Genomic DNA, 20,453 nt, shown 5'->3' with positions numbered 1-20,453 from the left:
TATCAAAGAAATAGATCCTTTTTCGTCTGATTAATTTTGGCGACTTATGTAATTAACACATCTGTCTGAGACTCAACCTCCTCCCCACGAATCAAAGTCCCATTCGGCTTTTGATTGGCTGTCGCTGTGGAGACCCGCGAGTCTCACTATCATCGCTTCATGTGGCCGACCAATCAGGGACGTCACTACATCCCGTGACGTCGCCCCGCTCTACCTGTTAGCCAATTGGAAGGCAGCTCGCTCGACTACTTGACGGACGACCCCCACCAGGTACATGACACACACACACCAGAGAAGCCAGTGCTGAGGTGAGTCCTAATAATGTTAACAAGCGAAGAGTTAGCTCAACTCTTAAACGTTTATTTATTTTATAAAGACTAAAGCAAAGGATAAAGTCACGAACTGGCGACGTTCGTCTTGAAATGAATAATCTTACGGGCACCGCTAGTTGAAGTGGAAAGCAGCCACTTTAGCCCGAATTTGTCATTAAAAGTGAAATATTTGCTGTAAAAAATGGTCGAACGGATTGTTTACGAGTGTGACAGAGTTTCAAAGGGAAGACGCTAACTTCATAAAAGCCATTGTAATGAAAAGGTTCTTTTTTAACTTTTTTTCAAATTTACTGTCGTTAAATACAGTATTGGACGAAAAGGCAACTTTTCACTTCAATGACGTCTTACATCAACGTCACTTTTTTCTTAATTAAAATGCATTTAAATTGGTTTACTATTGGAAAATAAATGTCTTCGAACATCACAATTTTGTTTAAATTGGAAAACGTGTTTTAATTTGGGAAGAAACCCCAAGTGTGCATCTCTTTATATTAAATAAATCTGTTCTATCGAACAAACATGAGTATTAATTACTCATGTTTATTTGCTTTTGTAATATTTTTTTAGTATCCTTGTCGTGTCAAAGGTTATTAATCATGATCTTAAGTTGCACTGCCATGTAATTTATGAACAAAAATGTATTTTAGACAATCATACGGCACAATGTTAAGTGAATGGTCATCTTATCGTAGCAGGTTGATAACAAAAGTAACCACAATACTTGCGTTTCTGATGTGTATTTATACAATACAATACAATACAATACATGCTGATTTATATAGCGCTTTCACAACAGCGGCAGCTGTAACAAAGCGCTTAACAAAACAGTTAACATAAAGTAAAACAATAAACACAACACATAACATAAAACACGGACAGTCATGCAGTCCTAGCCACTTTTCCGTCACACGCTTTGTTGTTTGAAGCAGTCATTTAAGGTCATTTTGTCACATTTTCTTATTCGGTAATAGTTTTTCAGTTTATTTTGTATTGAGTAGTAATACTGCAGCTCTTACGGAGGTCAGACAATATGATGGTTCATGTGTCAACTAAATTAGGAGCTGTCAAACCTTTTGGTTCCAGGGACGAATACCGGTACATGTACTGTATATTTTTTAACGAAATTACAATCGTAATCCTAATGCCAATTAAACATACTGTAACTATCATATCAAGAAAAAATGTGTAAACCTATGAGAGATTAATATTTTTTAGAAAGGAAAAATGTATTATGTGACTAAAGTCGGATTTTTTTCTCAAGGAAATAAAATTCTTAATGTAGCCTGTCTCTCTACGTAGAAGTCATGGAGGTAAACGGCACTGCGAACATCTTGAGCTCGGCCTACCTGGCGGCGGAGTACGTCGATGCGTTCTTGCCCGGGAACCCCTTGCAGCCCTCGTTCAAGCACGTGTGGCACTACATGCTGAACAACTACACTAAGTTCCAGATCGCCACTTGGGGCTCGCTCATCGTGCACGAGTTGATCTACTTCCTCTTTTGCCTCCCTGGCTTCCTTTTCCAGTTCCTACCCTTCATGCAGAAGTACAAGATTCAGCCGGTCAGTGTGCCCTCCTGTCCTCTCGAAAAGCATTGTGTAATTCCAAAATGATTCCACAAGATGGCGCCAAAGCAACTTAGAATGGACAGGATCATCAAGCACCAACACCACGTGCAAAGATTCAACAAGATTGCAGCAAAGCACTTAACAGAGAGGATCATAAAGCATCAACACCATGCATCTTGCTTGTACACAATCATTAAACTGTTACATGAGCGACGATACGCGTTCATTAAATTATTCAACACAAACTAACCACCTTCACGTTAGGCTCATCAATACTATTAACGAGCATACTCGTCCAATTAATAAACTGACGCCGCGTCTCATATGGGCAAACAAGTACTGCGCCGTGAAAGTATTTGCTCTTTCCTCAAATTTTTATTTTGTCTTTCATTATTTCGCCACTTTAATGTCACATTTTCCACATCACTCTTGAGATATTTTGGCCCACTCTTCCTCGCCGAAGTGCTTAAATTCAGCAACACTGACGTGTGTTTGAGCATGAACAGGATTTGGTAGGTCAAGCCACAGCATTTCAATTGGATTCAAGTCTGGACTTTTACTAGGCCACTCCAAAATCTTTTTTGCAGCCATTCAAGAACTTGGTATATATTGAATGGTTTGAGTCCTGCTGCAGGACCCAAGTGTGCTTTTTTTATTCTCCTTCAGGATTTTCTGGAACCAAGCAAAATTCATTAATCCATCAATCACAGCAAGTCGTCTAGATCCTGTATTAGCACAGCTGCCCATGCTTTTCTTTTTTGGGGGCTGAGCACAAAACAGCAAATATTTTTTGTGAAAAATGGAGGACAGGTTCCACAGGAAAAAACAAAACAAAACATAAATAGGCGAATTAGAAAATTGTAAACTGCGATGACTGTGTGTGCGTGCGTGCACAGGACAAGCCAGAGACATGGGAGAAGCAGTGGCGGTGCTTCAAGATGTTGCTGTTCAACCACTTCTTCATCCAGCTGCCACTCATCTGCGGCACATACTACTTCACCGAGTTCTTCAACATCCCTTACGACTGGGACTCCATGCCGCGATGGTCAGTGATATTTACGTGGAGCGTGTTGTTGTATGTTCATGTTTATATCGCGTGTATTATCAGGCTGATGTTTATATTGTGGTGGTCCAGTGGTTAGCGCGTTGACCTCACTGTGCTAAGGTACCGGCTTCAATTCCAGCTCCGGCCCCCCTGTGTGAGGTTTGCATGTTCTCCACGGGCCTGCGTGGGTTTTCTCCGGGTACTCCGGTTTCCTCCCACATTCCAAAAACATGCACGGCAGGCTGATTGAACACTCTCAATTGTCCTGCGCTGTGAGTGTGTGCGCGGATGGTTGTTCGTCTCTGTGTGCCCTGCGATTGGCTGGTGACCAGTTCGGGGTGTACCTCGCCTATTGTTTGAAGATAGCTGAGATAGGCTCCAGCACCCCCTGCAACCCTTGTGAGGATAAAGCGGATCTGAAAATGGATGGATGGATGTTTATATTGTATGTGACGATGGCCTCACAGCTGTTTACATTTTGCGAGCCCCTAAATGGTCGCATTTTGCCTCCAGAGTAGGCGTATCGAACATATTGTCCAGAAAGTTTTTGACTCGACTTCCCCCTTTAAAACGAACAAAAATTTAAAAAGAAAAGCCAGAAAAAAACCCCAAACGTATGAAAGATCCAAAATGATTCTAACGCTGATGTTCATGCGTGCGTGTAGGCCGTACATCGTGGCTCAGTGCTTCGGCTGCGCCGTGGTGGAAGACGCGTGGCACTACTTCCTCCACCGAGTTCTCCACCACCGCAGGATCTACAAGCACATCCACAAAGTCCACCACGAGTTCACCGTGAGTCTTAGAAATACACACACACACACACACGCACACAATACACACATGAATTCCACATCCGACGACCCCACTGATCCGGTGCCCACGTTCATTTGTCCACCAGGCGCCGTTTGGCATGCAGGCCGAGTATGCCCACCCCGCCGAGACCATCATCCTGGGGGCGGGCTTCTTCATTGGCATCATGATCTTCTGCAACCACGTCTTCTTCTTGTGGGCCTGGGTGGCCGTGCGCCTGCTGGAGACCATCGACGTGCACAGGTACTCGTCTGACCGCAACGTTACGTGCTGAGGAAAAAGGGGCGGCACCGATCTCATTCAAGCTAATGCAAAAAAAACCCCCAAAAGCACATCAAAATTGTTTTGCCATCCCCAGCGGGTACGACATCCCGGTCAACCCGCTGCACTTGCTGCCGTTCTACGCCGGCGCCCGCTTCCACGACTTCCATCACATGAACTTTGTGGGCAACTACGCTTCTACCTTCACCTGGTGGGACAAGCTGTTCAACACCGACAACCAGTACAACAAGCACATGCAGAAAGAAGGAGGCGACAAGAAGACCCAGTAAAAGCAACACAATGTCTGCAGTCTGATCCGGGTTCAAGCCAAATTATACGTACGTGACTTTTTTTTTTCTGCACTGCGTGAATTGTGGTCTTCTCATTGGCCAGAAATACAACCATGAATATTCTCTTTTTGTGGCTGCTGTTTGGTCATTAAATATTATATAGTAGGGCCCGACCGAGAGGGTTTTATTATTTTTTTACATTGATGCCGATTATGATATTTTGGCAGAATTCAATTCTGATAACAGGCCCTATTATTTAGTACTTCTGCAAGTAGTGGTACTTAGCTGCTTAACTGCAGATAAGCCAGGAGGTTTTGCAAGCTATAAATACAATGTTACCGCAAACTGCGCCCTGCCGCAAATTGCGCAAATCTGCAAGGAAGCTCCTTCCTTCAGTTCAACAGTTGCTTGGAACCAAGATGCCACCAGATGGGGCCAAAGCAACATTTTCTTTATGTTAGACTTGAAAGGCATAAGAAAAAAAAGAAAACAGCATATTGGTGAGTTTTTACACAAACGGAGAAACACGTTTTTAAAAGGAAAGTCAGAATGACAGCACATGTGCCTCCATGGGCGCTGCTGTTTTGACGCGCAGGGATGCATTTTTACTCATATGGAGTGCAGGGACAGTCACTATTTGAAGAAATACGATATGTGAGAGGTGTGAGATGCTTCTGTATAGACTTAGCACTTTTAATTGTAAGCTTCTACCCAGAAGATACAGTAATCCAGTTTTTTTATATATCCACAAAGAAACTCTTGAGATATTTTTGTTGTATTCATATTGGAATAAAAAAAATATGAATTTGTCGATGTTCTCTTTTCCCATATGTACTGAATATAGTCCACTGCTGCACCGAGGACACACCCCTGCGGCCATGTCCCGCGGGCGCCGCACACGCACGCACGCACGCACACACACACACACGCGCGCACACACACACACACACACACACAGACTCCTTCGTCAGGTCAGCATGCAGCAGCAGCAGCTACCAAAGAGGAAGTGAGGAAAAATCTGACATCCTTTTATGGACTGTCCACTGGATTCTAGGTTTGTTTTTTGTTTTTGCTTTTACTATCTTCTTATTGCTACAAACGACTGCTGCCACACCAGAAAAAAGGCACTGCGTAATAAATTTCGTGTTTTAACATGATCATTTTCACATTAAAACGTGATTATTTGCCGTCAGCAAAACGAAAGCAATTTCTCCCAGTTCCGATCACTTTTTACAGTGTTGTAGACCCGAGCATTTTGAAACAAACAAAAGTCACAATTTATTGTGATGAGTTTATCGCTCATCAAGAAAATGAATCCAAATGCCTTATTTGCAAATTTTCGCTAATTGGTCCCTATCAACTGAGGCGTGGAACTCAATGTAAACATTTTTGACTGAGCTATGTAGCTCGAAACTACTAGCATTTGATGGGGTCGTCGCAATTGTGCGCATGCGCACGTCGACACCCCGTGGCAGAATGGTAAAAAAAATGGTATGTTTTTAGCATTTAGCCAACGGTTTACAAAACGTATTAATGTCGTTGGAACGAGTTTACCAATACATTCGCACAACTTTGCCGAAACATTCAAAAGACGTTCCGGCGACCTTGCAGTATATTCGAACGACTTCGCTCGGTCACAAATGTTGACGTCACACTGTCAGTTCCACGCTTCCTTTGCTCTACCCTGTGAGTACTTCAAGAAAATCCACCGCAGTGCTTTTCAGCCATGTGCGTGCGTTATTTGTTGGGAGGCGTGTAGTGACGCCACTCAAGTGAAGCTCGACTAAGTAGTCGATAGTCCGCTGCTCCCCGCTGTGCGTGCATCAGCGCGGACATGTACGCACGCACGTCTTTTGGCTTCAACCAATCAGTGCTGACGCAACGGACGTTATACATCAAAGAGCTTCGGTCTCTTTCAACAGCTAAGGTAGACTAGCCACGACATCAGCTGACAACAGCTAGTGAGTTGAGACGACACGACGCTCGAGGTCGGACGGACACGCTCCCTCTCCAGTCATCTGTATGTTTCTCTTCTTCCTCTATCCAAAAATATATTTTTCTTCAAACAATTGCTGTCCTGTCCACGTCTTTTTTCGTTCCACCGGGGTTTAGCCAGCGTATTTATATAGAGACCAACGGGGCGGATTCGCACAAAGTGCCATTTAAACCACCGTCGCGAAGCCTCGTCCTTATCTTTTATTTTGAACTCACAGCGGACGCGCTCTTCCGCTGCTTTTGAACTTGACACCGCCTCACTCAGGTACGCGTCCTCGCCGCGACCAAGTGAGGAGGAGGACGAGGAGGAGGAAGAAGAAACACCCACCATTCATCCTTGCAGCGAGCCGCAGCATCCATCTCCTCCTTTTTTATTTTGGACGTCGGACACCAACCGTTACCCGACGGCCATGAAGGCGCTCCTGTTGCTGGTGCTGGCGTGCGCGACGTCGCGCGCGCTGTCCGCGGAGGGCGACATCTCGTTCGAGTACCACCGCTACGACGAGCTGCGCAAGGCTTTGGTGTCCGTGTGGCTGCAATGTCCCACCATCGCGCGTATCTACACCATCGGAGAGAGCTTCGAGGGCCGCGAGCTGCTCGTCCTCGAGATGTCCGATAACCCCGGCGCGCACGAACCGGGTCAGTCCGTTTTCTTTTCCGCGTGTCGCGTGACATTGGAACGGCTCGTTCTGTGAGGTGTGAATGTGTTTGGGAGCCGTGCGTAAAAGCGGGCATTTCCCCATCATCACCCCCCTGCGCTCCTTAAAAAAAGGGAAAGAGTCGCAATGTTCAGACGCCATTTTGCAGATCGATGCGGTTCCGCGGTCGTGATTGTAGCCTTGGAACAAGCCGCAGGCGGCGATGCTGCTGCGCCATCGTGAAGTCAAGCAGGTTGCAGCGATTGAAAGCTTTGCGTGACGCAAAACACGACAGTTAAGACTGGCACGCCAATAGACGAAATAATAGCGACTCATCCATCATTAGAGTAATACAAATGAGTCTGACACCAACACAATTTTATTTTGTTATTTCTTTAGGTTTTTTAAATTATATTATTATAACGTTGTTGTTGTTTTAAGTAAACCATCTATGAATCACTCTGTAAAATGTTATTTTTAATTATTCTAATGATATTTTGACATCTCCAAAATATCAATCTTACCACTAATAAGAATTTGCTAATCATTTCCACCCATGCATCCATTCACTGAAGCGCTTTGTCGTGATGAGGGTCAGAGCCATGCTGGAGCCTATCTCGGATGTCTTTGGGCATTAGGCGTGGGTACACCCTGAACTGGTTGCCAGCCAATAACAGGGCACACATTTGGCGAACAACCATCTGTGCTTACAATCTCAGCTAGGGACGATTTAGAGTGTTCCATCCACCTGCCACGTATGTTTTTGCAATGTGGGAGGAAACCGGAGTACCCGGAGAAAACCCACGCAGGCACGGGGAGAACATGCAAACTCCACACAGGGAGGCCGCGCCCAGAATCGAACCCTGCGCCTCTGCACTGTCACTGTGAGGCCGACCCGCCAACCAGTCGACCACCGGGGTGCCGATTTTTGTAATTTAGTGTGTTATTCAAATGCTAAACAATCCAAGGAAAGAGCAGCAAACCAAATTAAAACATGGCTTAGCGGACATTTATAGATGTTCAGTCCTGTGTGCAGGCACAGGCTCATAAAATAAAATAAGCTCATGAAAGTGTGGTAGCATTGCGAAGCATTTTTGTTTCTCTATTGCTACCAGATGTCTTTGCCTTAATGTGGCTGCAACAAAAACAGTGCGGCCGTGAATTTAAAGCTCCCCTCAAGGTACCTGCCATTGGTGAGGGCGGAAATAGCGGTTGCCGTGGCAACAGATCGGCTTAGTGTTCTGAGCCGACCGCCGGCTCATGGTTGGCTCGGGGGCCGTCTCGGGAGAGAGCACAGCCCTGCAACCCCCCCCCCCCTCACCACCCCCAACTCATCCCATCCACCGCCGCCGCCCACCCGATCCCGCATGTAGCTGCCATCTGTCAGCGGGTTCTTCCGTGCGCCATTACGTGACAACCATACGCAGTGTGTGTTTGAATTTAACAGTAGCGCCTTCATGCTCCGCTTATCAATGGGAATAGAAGACCACTAGCTATGCAAAATGCTTCCGAGGGCTGACCAAAAGAGCGAGACAAGTCATTTTATTGAATGATGAATTAGGCATAAATTAATGAGAGTCATCAATTACGAAGCTCATTTAATGAACCACCAGAAGAAGTTAAGTAGGATTCATTGTGGCTCTTGGGGGAGCCCGCCTTGTTCCTGGCATGAGCATTTTTAAACGGTGTCTGACGTAAGAAAGTCATCTCCGTGTGAGCACAAATGCAGATGTGTCATATGGAAAACGAGAGGAATCAAATATGAACGTGCCTTCTCATAATACGATGCAGAAGAAGGGGGGAGGATGAGAAGGGAGGCAGAATTTATTTATTATTCAGAAGCTGCGCGCATGCGCAGTCGTGCACTGTTCTCTCCCACCTCGGCGCACGGGCAAACGTATGCAACCCCCCGATTTGTATTGGATTCGTGCCTGCGTGCGAGCGTGTTAACGCACCGTGTGTTTTACGCCGGTCACCTAACAACCCACTGTACCCTTTCATCATTGCCACGGCAACCCCGGGCACCCGCCATTCCCACCGTGCCCTCCCTAATGACGTCATTCCGTCGTCGCCGCGGAAACCATAATGACAAGCCGCCGTGTACTAAATGACACGTCAGTAAAGAGCTGACTCACCTGATCTGACATATTAGCCACATACTAGACAATACACATATTAGACATCTGCAAAACCTTAAGGGGACCTTTTTGGTCTGTATGTAATAGAGATAATGTTGTGTGTCACAAAAGCATGTAGCAGAATGTATATAGTGGTTGACCTCCCTTTTTCGACGCTGCTGCTCTGTATCGATGGCAAAGAAGATGGAAACATGTTTTTGAGTTGTTGTTTTTTGTTTACAGTGAAAGTAGCTTCCGCAACAGCTTTTGACGGCGGAATTGCTGTTTTTGTCCCGCCTTTTCCCCACGTGCTCCTTTTGCCCCGCCTTTTATCTTGTTCTGTATAAACGACGAAGACGTTGAAAAATATGATCTTACGGATTGTATGAATCGGGATTCTGGTTGCAAAATAAACATAATTAACTTTCACACACAAGGGCCACAACTAATCCCCCGATCGGCAAACAGGTTAGCTAGTTAACAGCCAGGCGCTAACGCTCAGCGGCTAACCTGAGCCCGCAGCAGCCGACTCGACTTTCATTCACTGACACCCACGTCACTCACCGGGCCATGCCCCACCTTTTAAAGCAATACCCCCCCCCCCCCCCCGAAAAAGTGATGCAATAATCAAATTGAAAATATATTGAATAGTTGCAGCGGTGGAATCATTCTGAAATGGCTTCTCTTAGTCCCACCATCTTTAGATCACAACAACCGACAGGGGTGTGTGAACTTTTTATATTCACTGTGTTTGACGCAGTCCCACCCCCCACTGCCGGCCCCCTGCACCAAAACCACCCAACCCACACAAGGATGTCAAGAGTTAGAGCCTTGAAATCATTAGCGAGTCATAACGAGAGCCAGATTGAAGACTTTAAAAATAACCTCAGCGCCCAATTTGCTCCATTTTGTGCTTGTGTGGTGCATGTGTGCGCGTGTGTGTTACACACCCAAGAATCCACTGGGACTTCCTTATTAGTTGTCAAGGCTTCCAAAACCCAACACAGTCACTGCTCGTGCCTTTGATGCAGGCAGCCCGTCATAGAAGAGCCGACATTCATCCGTCTTTCACACAGCAACACTGCATCCCGCCGGTACAATCCTCAGCATCTGGTGTGATCTGTCATAGTGGAAAAAAAACCTTACACACAAATGTTTGTTATGGCTTCGATATTGCCTCCGCAAGGTGGATTTTTTTTCTTCCTCCGCCTTTTTTTTTCCTGTGTCACTGTTGTGCAGGAATGACTTGGAAACCAAAAAAAAAAAACCAATTCCATATTGCCATGCGAAAGGGGCTTCGGTTGAAGATCTATTACCACCACTGAAGGCAGGAGGAGAGCGACTCTGCCTCGCCCCTGTGACAATGTGTGACTCGGCGGCTCTGAACTGATTTCAACTTGGTATGTGTGCTAGGGTGCGGATAGAAGACGCACAGCCGAGAAAAAGGTCACAGCTCGGGGCGCTCCAAGTCACGTATCTATTTATGTGTCAAAGGGGCCTTATGGAACACAATTCCGTCTTACACCTTATTGCTCCTCCTGATCTCAACCAAGAAATCCCCTGTGTGTGCGTGTGCGCGCGCTCGTTTCAACCTGATCGTCCTTCGTGACGATCAATCCTGTTTAACCTTTCCCGCTGACGAGTCAGCGTGTCACCGCTGGACACAGCGTTGAGCGGTCTTGCCGACTCGCCTACTAACCTAATTGCCCGACTAACTAAGTCGCAAACAAACTGACTGACGGACTGACCTTGTGACTCACAGGTGTCAAACTCCAGGCCCGGGGGCCAGATCCGGCCTGCCACATCATTTTATGTGGCCCGTAGAGCATGTGCAGTGACTCCATGTTTCTTGCTTAAAAATACTCCTTTAAAAAAAATAAAATTAATTCAAATTTGAACCAACACTTATTACAGGCCTCTGATTTTTGCCTTTGTAGGAGCTGCCTATACAACAGCTCCTCTACTTTTTGTTCTTCTACTTTCTTCCTTTCGTAACTTTGCTGCTGTAAATTGGGAATTTCTTCATTGCGAGACAACTTGACAAATGATCATTTTTATTTTTTTGGGGGTGGGGGGTCAATTTCACTTTGGTGCAAACAGTCGTGTGTGTATCTACGGTCCAAGTGCGCTTGACTTGGAGCAGATCAGACTGACATGTTGGCATGCGCAGGCGAGCCGGAGTTCAAGTACATCGCCAACATGCACGGTAATGAGGCGGTGGGCCGGGAGCTTTTGGTCTACCTGGCGCAGTACCTGTGCAACCAGTACCAGCAGGGCAATGAGACCATCATAGACCTGATCCACAACACGCGCATCCACCTCATGCCCTCCATGAACCCGGACGGATTCGAGAAAGCCGCCTCGCAGGTGTGACCTCGGCCCGGGGAGTCGGATCGCGCCGTTGATTGACTTAAGTCACAGCGTTCGGTCTTGTGTTGAGTCCGGAGAGATGAAGGACTGGTTCGTGGGCCGTACCAACGCTCAGGGGGTGGACCTGAACCGCAACTTCCCCGACCTGGACAGAATCGTCTACATCAACGAACGAGAGGGAGGAGCCAACAACCATCTGCTGCAAAACATGAAGAAGTCTGTGGATGAAAACGCCAAGGTGGGTCAAGGGTGTGCCGAGACATCAGCGCATGGGTGGACGAGTAAACGGTGGTCTACCTACTGACAAACTTACAGTGGATCGCAAAAGTCTACACGCCCCTTCCCCGTATAAATGCCAGCTTTCAAACTTCAAAACCCCCACAAAGATGGCCGCTTACTTTTGTTGTCCTGAGTTGCAAAGGTATTTGAGCAGGGGGGTGTAGACTTTTCATATCCACTGGACCTACCTACCTACGTAACTCTTATTTGTATTCCATTTTGAAAATCAACGTCAATCGGGGCTGGGTTATTTGGAAAAGTAATTTAATTGCCATTTTTCTCCCCCCTCACTACTGCCATTGCGAATCGAGTCTTATTTTTTTTCAAGGTCCCATTTCCTTTTGAACCAACGCAGACAACAAATGAATCTCTATCACAACAAACGTTATCAAACTCAACAAAAATATTTGGGCCTGATCTCTTAGTCTTGCGCTAAAATAAAGGTAAATGAACCATGAATTAATGAAAGAGGTTGATTTATTTATTTTAGTAAAAGCATTGCCTCGCCGTTCTTTAAGCATTGTTGCCCTCCTATTCGTAGCTGGCGCCAGAGACCAAGGCGGTGATCCGCTGGATCATGGACATCCCCTTCGTCCTCTCTGCTAACCTGCATGGCGGGGACGTGGTCGCCAACTACCCCTACGACGAAACTCGCAGTGGTCAATCTCTATCATATATTCCACCTTTGACTAATAATTTATTTTTGAAAATGAAGAGACGCTAATAATCTATTTGGTGTCCAAGGCTCGGCCCACGAGTACAGCGCCAGCCCCGACGACGCCATCTTCAAGTCACTGGCCAAGGCCTACTCCGTGTACAACCCCGTGATGTCCGACCCGCAGCGGGCGCCCTGCCGCAAAAACGACGACGACTCCAGCTTCAAGGACGGCATCACCAACGGGGGCGCCTGGTACAGCGTGCCGGGGGGTAAGGAACAGGATCCTGACTCACAAGTACGGTGTGGCGAGGGGGCCCCAAGCGAAATATGTACGAATCAGTGACAGCCGCCTTAAAAGGTTTAAAATGGCCCTACAGAGGCCATTAAAAATGTTTTGTGTGTGACAAAAAGAAAATACATGCTTTTAATACCCACCCACCCCTCAAAGAAAAAACATCTTTATTTAATTGAGCGAATGCAAAATACGCTAACAAGTGAACATTGTCGCGGCGGTGTTGTAGGAATGCAGGACTTCAATTATTTGAGTAGCAACTGCTTTGAGATCACGCTGGAGCTGAGCTGCGACAAATTCCCGGCCGAGGATTTGCTCAAGAGCTACTGGGAGCAGAACCGCGACTCGCTGGTCAGCTACATCGAGCAGGTGGGCGCAAAGACGCTACGAAAGCTTCGGACGTGAGGAGAACGATGCGATTCGTTTCTCGTTCCGTGTGTGCGTCGAAACAGGTTCATCGCGGCGTCAAGGGCTTCGTGCGGGACCTGCAGGGCAACGCCGTTAGCAACGCCACCATCTCCGTGGAAGGCATCGAGCACGACGTCACCACAGGTAGCCATGTCAACCCGACGTACAAGCTAGCAAAACTCATTTGAAAGCGTTTGTGAATAAACAGTATGTACATAAAACGAAACCTAAAGAGTTGGCCTAATAGCACGATTGCATCCACTTTTACCTTCCTCGACCACGTTTTGCCTTGGTGCTGGTCAACGGCCCTTTTGAGAGACCAGCACTGCGCATTGATTGTTCAGTGGCCCGCGTTCATTTTTCGACCAGGTGCATTTCTCCTTTACGGCGGCTGCCGCAGTTTAGCCTCCAAATGTTAACATAACGTCAGATCTTTGCCACAAAGTGGTGTTATCACTCGGGTTCCTCTCAATGTAGCGTTGCAATGCAGATCATGATGCTAATGTTTCGTTAGCACTATTACAATACATACAGCAAGTACATTGCCATAACTACGTGTGTCATTGTAGAGGAGACAGAGCGATGGATTTCATACATGTGAGGACGAATGTCATTCTGACGAAACCAAAAATAAATAGATCACAGTTACCTTTCCCCTCTCCAAAGAACTCCACAGCCATTCACTACACTATAGCAGTTCACTAGTTCAACATTTATCATTTTAAAAACATGAAATAAAACGTTTTGGCAGACCTCTATTCCACCCACTTGCTTGTTTGGCTACGCTTGTGCGACCGCAAGGCTTTCCGGTTTGATTCCCTCAAAATGCTTCATGCTCTACTCAGGCCCATTAAATTCCGGCTGCACGGCTCTACCTAGTGGACACATTTGGTGTTGTAATGTTTGTTTGTGGTGCCCCCTCCCCAGCCAAAGATGGCGACTATTGGCGCCTGCTGACTCCCGGCAACTACAAGGTGGCGGCCTCGGCTCCGGGATACCTGAGCGTCATCAAGAAGGTGGCCGTCCCGCACAGCCCCGCCACCAGGGTACGAACAACCCAGCCCAGCGTCAACCACACACGAAAAGCTTGGCGGGCTCATTCGAATGTATTGCACATGAATTTAAAGAAATCGTGAATCACAATCCATTTTCAACACTTTATAAAAGCTTATATGATCAATTCTACTTTAAAGTTGAATCCAAGTGAAGTGCGTGTGCTGTAGTGAATTAAACAAAAATGGAAAGCCCTCTTCGACTCTTAACAGTATGAACATTTGAGTCAGTATTTTTTTGTACCACTAGAGGGAGTGCCATACTTTACGAATGACTTCATCAGGTTCTCTTCTTTTTTAAACAAAATTTGCCTATGTTGCATAATTTATTCTACTCGTGAAGTAATGTATTCATATTTTTTTAAAATATTTTTATAAATTCACTCATATTTTCAAATCATTTAAAAATATATATTTGACTTTATTTTCATTATTCCATTATTTTGCGTATCTATGTATTTTTTAATGTGTGTTTTAACTAAATTGAATATATATTTCATCGTTTTTTATTTTTTCTAAATAATTCTAAAATGTTTTTATATTTATATTAAATTAATGAATCATAATTGAGGCAAAAAACCCCCAAAGACAACGCCTTCAACACTCATCATTTTGCTGGCAGTCAAATGAAATGTGGGCATAAAGTTTTGTATAGTGAAATACTGTGATCAAACATACTTGAATTTATTTTAGTATTGGACAGTTGATATCAATGAAATACATTAAAAATAAAACAACCTCATATTGATGCATTGAAAAATACGTATATATGATAAAAAATTGCAAATGAGCAAACGTTTTGCTGTTTATTTTAAGTCCCCTTTCCTCTTCTTCAAATTGTGCTTTTGTGCAGGTGGACTTTGAACTGGAGTCTCTGATGGAGCGCAAGGAGGAGGAGAGGGAGGAGCTGATGGACTGGTGGAAGATGATGTCCGAGACGCTCAACTTCTAAACGGACGCCCGAGCCGACCCGCGCTTGACACGTCTGCACCCATCAGCCCTTTCATTCCGTGTCTCTCCTTCATTCCATGTTTGAATAGCCTGTGCGAGGAGGAACTTGTTTGTTGTTGTGTCATTTTCTTGGTTCATCGTGAGCTGTAACCACGGCAACCATCCCTATGACTTATGAGCGACACACACACACACAGTTCAATAATCAGGTCTGATGATGGAGGGTGAAACATTAAAAAAAAAATAAAATAAAATAAAAAAAAGCACTATCATCATCAACGTTTGCAGCACAGCTTGGCTTTGAGCACAGAATGACTTGTGATTCCTATGAATAAATAACGACACATATCTCTATATATAAATATATATTCGACTGTATTTATGGACTAAATTATAGCAAGAAATGTTTATGTGTGTGTGTGTTTTTTTTTTTTTTTTGGTAACGTTGAAAAAGCAAGCCCAAAGCTATTCCTTTTGTCGTCGCAACGCACAGGACGGGACTGTGAAAGCTTTTCTTTCGTTTCATTTGAATGTGCTCGATACCAAATTGAATGGAGGCAAAATATCGTCCGTGTAATCAGACTGGACAAAGATTTGATGAATGTATATAATCAATGTTGAAAATGGGACTTATAGACAGAAACTGTATAGAAGAATGAAAATGATTCCACAAACAATAAAACTTCCCTGTTTATGTTGTCACCGTGTGCACTTGTGCTCTGGGTGTTATTCTCTGCCATAGCCGCACATAAGTCAAGAGAAAGGGACCTTTAACATTTTTTTTAGATAAACAAAACAATGCATACTTCCGCATTTGGATTGTTTTAAACAAATCAAATGTAGATGTAACCCTTTCGTGCACCCTGTAACCCGATAAACTGTCCACTGTAGTAACCGCTGTCCCTCAAAAGGTTAATAAATTGAGAACGCCATCTTGTACATGTCATTTTTATTTCTTTCAATATTAAATGAACGCAATCCTATTTTATTCATGAATTGTATTAATTTAAGAGTAAATCATAAAATTCAGAAGAAAAAAAACAGCCATCTTTCGGCGTTTGTTCCCATGTCACCCCCAGCTCCAAAAAAAGTGGATACAAAATCGAATGTCGATATTTACAACACCAAACATCAAAAACAAATATTGCACGTACACACACAACAATGTGGTTATTAGCAAAATCAACATTTATAAGGTAACAAAACAGTAGACTTAAAAAGCTGGGAGACCAAATATGAAAAATGGAGTCAGAAAATGAAAATGTCAGTTTTTGTCTAAAAATAATCGGGGTGGGGGCAGGGCGGAGAACATAGCCAGCTATCTCTCATATTTAGCTTGAGAAAACATCGGGATCACAACAATGACATCCATCATTAGCATTTCTTTTCAATGAAAAGTTCACCGGATTAATTGTAGGAAACGTGTCCTTTTGTGAACTGAGGCCTTCCAGAAACTCAAAAGTCGTACAAAACGAGGTTGGCAGTGGAACCTTGAAACTTAAACAATTTAGCAGACCAACAATTTGGAAGTGGACATTTTGGCTGCAAAATTAACATTTCAAGGAAATGTGTCAGTCATGGTCAGAAAATGCAACCAAAAAAATCGAGCTGAAAAATCAAGAATTTGGTCAAATTTGATCCAAGAATTCAAGGAAGAAGATTTAACTACCTGACAATTATTGTTCTTTAAAAATGGTTAAAAATCAGACAAGATGTTAGCGTGAACATTTTCGAAATTTTATTTCAAAGTTCACGGGAACGCCAAGTTTTCAAAAGAAACTACAAATCCTAACGTTTGATCAATTTTACCAACATTGTCCCCCCCCAAAATTTTCATTTTTGATCAAATCCGTCATCTCGTATTTCTGAGGATTGCGCAAAATTTGTTGTATGCGGTTTGGAAATTCCGCATTGTTCAAGCGTGCTACGGGAAAACAAAAAAAGTTTCGGATGTTTTACAAACTTGTCTGGGCATCCTTTTCATGCTACTTACGTCATGACCTGTACGCTATTTAAATATTTTAAAAGGGCATGCATATATATGTTTGTAAAACGACATGAAATTTAAGGTAAATTTTGCGTAAAATTATTGTCCGATTTTTGGAATTTCGGAATCGTTCTAGATCATTTTTTTCCCCAAGAATTTGATTCTGATGTTTTACAAAGTTTTTGGGACGTCCTTTCGCGCTAACGTGACGGTGACACGACCTATATTTACATGACAAGTGCACTCTTTGAATGGTTAAAATGGATGAACAATTTTGTGGGGGTTTTTTTAAACGTGGGAATTCGTACGATCTTGTCCACTCTGGCTAATAGAAAAGGGCAACACGGCTCAAACAGTTTCACTCGATCGTTTTTTTTTGTCGTCGTCATTTAAAAAATGTTTTTTTTAGCACTGCAGCTTACGAATGCTGCGCGAAATCCTCTTGAAGTCGCGGCGGCCCTTCTGCCAGCGTTTGAGCGAGGTGACCACCAGGCGTCCATCGTCCGTCCTCTGTCCCACCACCAGGTAGGCGGCGTTGATGTCGTTCATCTCGTCGCAGACGCAGTGCAGCCCGTCTTTGAGCCACAGCGCCGTCTTGCGCAAGTCTCGCTCGCTGACGCCGTGCAGCTTGTAGATGGTCTTGCTCTTGTTCTCCGGCACGATCCGCGTGTCGCCGTCCATGTACGAGATCTCCTTCACTTTGATTTTCAGAGCTCAACGGCAGAGGAGAACCATCGTTACAATTGGGACAACCAAGGCGTTCCGCTGCCGGCCACGCATTTTGAAGCAGGCGCAAATACGGTGCCTCGTACATAACACGCTTCGCGGGACTACCGCCAGTTCTTCGGAAGAGGTGCACGTCAAATTACGCTACAAACGATTTTAAGTGTTCGCTCAAGTGACGGAGTACATGCTGGATCGTTGTTACACTGCTGTTGGCTTCCTGTTGCGTAACTACGTTGGACAAGTTTGTCTCCTTCGGGTAGTCGTAGCAGAAAGATGGCGGCCTAAACATGGCAGCCTCCTGTCGGGGAAGCGCGTCATATATAATATAATTAAGAGATTACTTCCTCTATGGTTGCATTTGAAAAGTTACATTGATGTCTCATATATATACGTATATATATATTTTTTTACATTTTTTTCAAAAAATATCCAATATGTCAAAAAGTATTACTAGGACAAGCTTCCATTTTTAAATTATGACTCAAAAATGCATTTCTACTACAACTGCTGTATTCTTTTTAGATGACTTTTCTCTCAGTAAACTACCCCCCGCCCCAAAAAAATGTTTTTCATTCTAAATTCTATTTTTATCCTAAAATATAATAACGGCAACCAATTCCATTAAAATATAAATTATTTGAAGGATTATAACCACTGCAACTTGCAAGTTGTGCTAGCCCATTTATGGTGTTTTGCATGTTGTATTACCATTAAGCTAGAGGACTTTTGGAGGTGATGTGGTTTGTTTAAACACACAAGTAATGGCACCCCCCCCCCCCCCCACACACACACAGAAGCAACCGCTCATGTTATGAACATTTTACAACAATAATACTGAAGTATTGTCAATCGTAAATGAAACCAATGTTCAGTCGTTGCTTACCAAAATCGTTTTTGCATAAGTTCTCCACTATTTCATTGTCATTTTCATCGGTTTCCTTGCAGGCGTCACACACTCTGGGAACTGAAACACAAAACACCCCACAACATGGAAAGACTGTTATGTATTACTCCACTGCAACCAGTATTGGAGCTCTTGAGTCACTCTTGACTAGGTGTCTCTCTCAGGAAAACTGTTTTTTTTCTTCCTTTCCAGTAGCCTTAGTGTCCCTTTGAATGTTACCAATTTCATATAATGAATTCTTTTATTGATAAATTCTCAATGATTCAATTCTCCCCCTAAAAAGTGTTATTTTCTTTCCAAGAAAAGGTTTTCCGAAGGAAACTAAAGTTTTTATCAGATTGTGACTTTTAAGAAATTTGGGGAGGACAAAATATTTTTTTTCCCTACTGAAAAATTTAATAAATTCCTTTATGAGAAAGATTTTCTTTCCGTGAAAAAAAAAGAAAAATATATTTAATTTTCTTCTCCAAAAACACAATATCCATGTATTCTCATTGTATTAGTTTTTTTCCCTTCCCGTGTGGCCTTCCAACTCATTTACAAATTAATAATATACCTGTATGCATTTTCCGTTGTGAAAATACAACCTCATTCTCATCAAAATATTAATTACTTTCTCAAAAACAGTATCAGTTTTCTTAAAAAATAACCACATTGTTTTCAGAGTATGACTTAAAACCCCCTTCACAATTCTGAGAAATTCCGTGAAAAAGGGTAATATTAGAGATTATATATGTTTTCATGGTATAGCTGTCCTTTAGAAATTTTGTTTTCTAAGTAAAAAGAAACATTCTTTGGGAAAAAAAATGTTTTTATCGGTTTAAAAGAAACAGAATTTCCCCAGTTTGTTCAAGAGATTGTTCTTGTAAAATCACATCAGACTAAAATGTTTTGCTTGATATTGTTGTGAAATAGGAGGGGGGGGGGGAGACATAAAATGTTATCTTAGTTTGTTGCAGAGAAATGATAAATTCACCCAACTTTTTTTTTAACATTCTAACAGTTGTTTCTAAAATGCAACCCCACTCCCAATTGTTACATTTTTTGACGAAAAATGATTCTCTAAAAAAATGTCTATATTTTTTCTTAACTCTTTGACTGACTTTTTTCCGATTTTTCCGAAAAATTTAACGACAACGTGAGTTTGGAGTGCGGGAGACGTTGCCCCCCCCTCCGCACCTTCCCCGACGTCGGGCACGGCGTTGCGGATGTCCGCGGGCGGGATGCAGAGGTGGTCGCCGTCGTCGGCGGGGAAGGCTCGGCAGTCGAGCATGGGGGGCCACGGGAAGCCGAAGGCGGCCATGACGGGCGCGCAGCCACGCTCGACCCCCTCGCACAGCGAGCGGCAAGGCTGGACGGCTTCGTCCAGGTCGGCCAGGCACACGGGCGCGAAGAGCGAGCAGAGGAACTTGCGGGTGTCCGGGTGGCATCGCTTGTGCACCAGCGGGATCCACGACGACGCCTGCTGCACCGCCTCGCTCATGCTCTCGTGGCCCAGCAGGTTGGGCAGGCGCATCTCGCTGTACTCCATGTCCCGGCACAGCTGCAGCGAGGCCGGGATGGCCTTGCACTGGCTGCGCTTGTACTGGCGCTCGTCCGACACCTCGCCGGACGCCCCGGCCGACGACGACGTCAGCAGCAGCAGCAGCAGGGCCCACGCTGCGGCCGAAGCCACAGCCGGCGTCATCGTGTGCGTACTAACTGGACTGCCGGCGGGGGCCCACTCGGAAACTTTTCTTCAGTCAAAACTCAAGGAGGAGTCCAGACACGTTG

The 20,453-nt window shown here is 44.4% G+C and overlaps 3 protein-coding genes across 4 annotated transcripts; 2 read left to right on the top strand and 1 right to left on the bottom strand.

The window, feature by feature from the left end:
- The first annotated feature begins 255 nt into the window (after positions 1-255).
- msmo1 (methylsterol monooxygenase 1) lies at positions 256-5,112 on the top strand. The gene is made up of 6 exons (XM_086121022.1): positions 256-308; positions 1,632-1,891; positions 2,794-2,942; positions 3,608-3,734; positions 3,841-3,995; positions 4,111-5,112. Exons 2-6 carry the CDS (start codon positions 1,637-1,639, stop codon positions 4,301-4,303), a joined length of 879 nt encoding a protein of 292 aa, XP_085977148.1. The 5' UTR covers positions 256-308; positions 1,632-1,636; the 3' UTR covers positions 4,304-5,112.
- A 1,047-nt stretch (positions 5,113-6,159) lies between these two features.
- On the top strand, positions 6,160-15,770 carry cpe (carboxypeptidase E). 2 transcript variants are annotated; one of them, XM_086119516.1, is made up of 10 exons: positions 6,160-6,323; positions 6,564-6,937; positions 11,224-11,420; positions 11,494-11,661; positions 12,244-12,361; positions 12,447-12,629; positions 12,882-13,021; positions 13,105-13,204; positions 13,988-14,106; positions 14,966-15,770. In XM_086119516.1, exons 2-10 carry the CDS (start codon positions 6,709-6,711, stop codon positions 15,062-15,064), a joined length of 1,353 nt encoding a protein of 450 aa, XP_085975642.1. In that variant the 5' UTR covers positions 6,160-6,323; positions 6,564-6,708; the 3' UTR covers positions 15,065-15,770. The 2 variants fall into 2 exon arrangements, with proteins under 2 accessions (XP_085975642.1, XP_085975643.1); XM_086119517.1 differs by lacking the exon at positions 6,160-6,323 and having other exon boundaries at positions 6,404-6,937.
- A 225-nt stretch (positions 15,771-15,995) lies between these two features.
- On the bottom strand, positions 15,996-20,435 carry sfrp2 (secreted frizzled-related protein 2). Its single transcript, XM_086119518.1, has 3 exons — positions 19,860-20,435; positions 18,660-18,740; positions 15,996-17,763 (listed from the first exon to the last, which is right to left on the bottom strand). Exons 1-3 carry the CDS (start codon positions 20,365-20,367, stop codon positions 17,456-17,458), a joined length of 897 nt encoding a protein of 298 aa, XP_085975644.1. The 5' UTR covers positions 20,368-20,435; the 3' UTR covers positions 15,996-17,455.
- Positions 20,436-20,453: the final 18 nt, after the last annotated feature.

The sequence above is a fragment of the Hippocampus guttulatus genome, chromosome 9, assembly GCF_054856545.1.
Source record: "Hippocampus guttulatus isolate MCC_2025c chromosome 9, RoL_Hgut_1.0, whole genome shotgun sequence".
Classification (NCBI taxonomy): domain Eukaryota; kingdom Metazoa; phylum Chordata; class Actinopteri; order Syngnathiformes; family Syngnathidae; genus Hippocampus; species Hippocampus guttulatus.
The sequence above is the reverse complement of the archived record's forward strand: the minus strand, read 5'-3'. Positions and strand labels throughout refer to the sequence as shown.

Coding starts and splice junctions, on each gene's coding strand:
- sfrp2 (XM_086119518.1), bottom strand. CDS start 20,367: ATGACGCCGGCTGTGGCTTCGGCCGCAGCGTGGGCCCTGCTGCTGCTG. Junction 18,741..19,859: donor CGTGCCCGACGTCGGGGAAG/GTGCGGAGGGGG, acceptor TTTGTGTTTCAG/TTCCCAGAGTGTGTGACGCC. Junction 17,764..18,659: donor CTTATGCAAAAACGATTTTG/GTAAGCAACGAC, acceptor TCTGCCGTTGAG/CTCTGAAAATCAAAGTGAAG.
- msmo1 (XM_086121022.1), top strand. CDS start 1,637: ATGGAGGTAAACGGCACTGCGAACATCTTGAGCTCGGCCTACCTGGCG. Junction 1,892..2,793: donor AGAAGTACAAGATTCAGCCG/GTCAGTGTGCCC, acceptor GTGCGTGCACAG/GACAAGCCAGAGACATGGGA. Junction 2,943..3,607: donor TGGGACTCCATGCCGCGATG/GTCAGTGATATT, acceptor GCGTGCGTGTAG/GCCGTACATCGTGGCTCAGT.
- cpe (XM_086119516.1), top strand. CDS start 6,709: ATGAAGGCGCTCCTGTTGCTGGTGCTGGCGTGCGCGACGTCGCGCGCG. Junction 6,938..11,223: donor CCCCGGCGCGCACGAACCGG/GTCAGTCCGTTT, acceptor TGGCATGCGCAG/GCGAGCCGGAGTTCAAGTAC. Junction 13,205..13,987: donor CGAGCACGACGTCACCACAG/GTAGCCATGTCA, acceptor CCCCCTCCCCAG/CCAAAGATGGCGACTATTGG.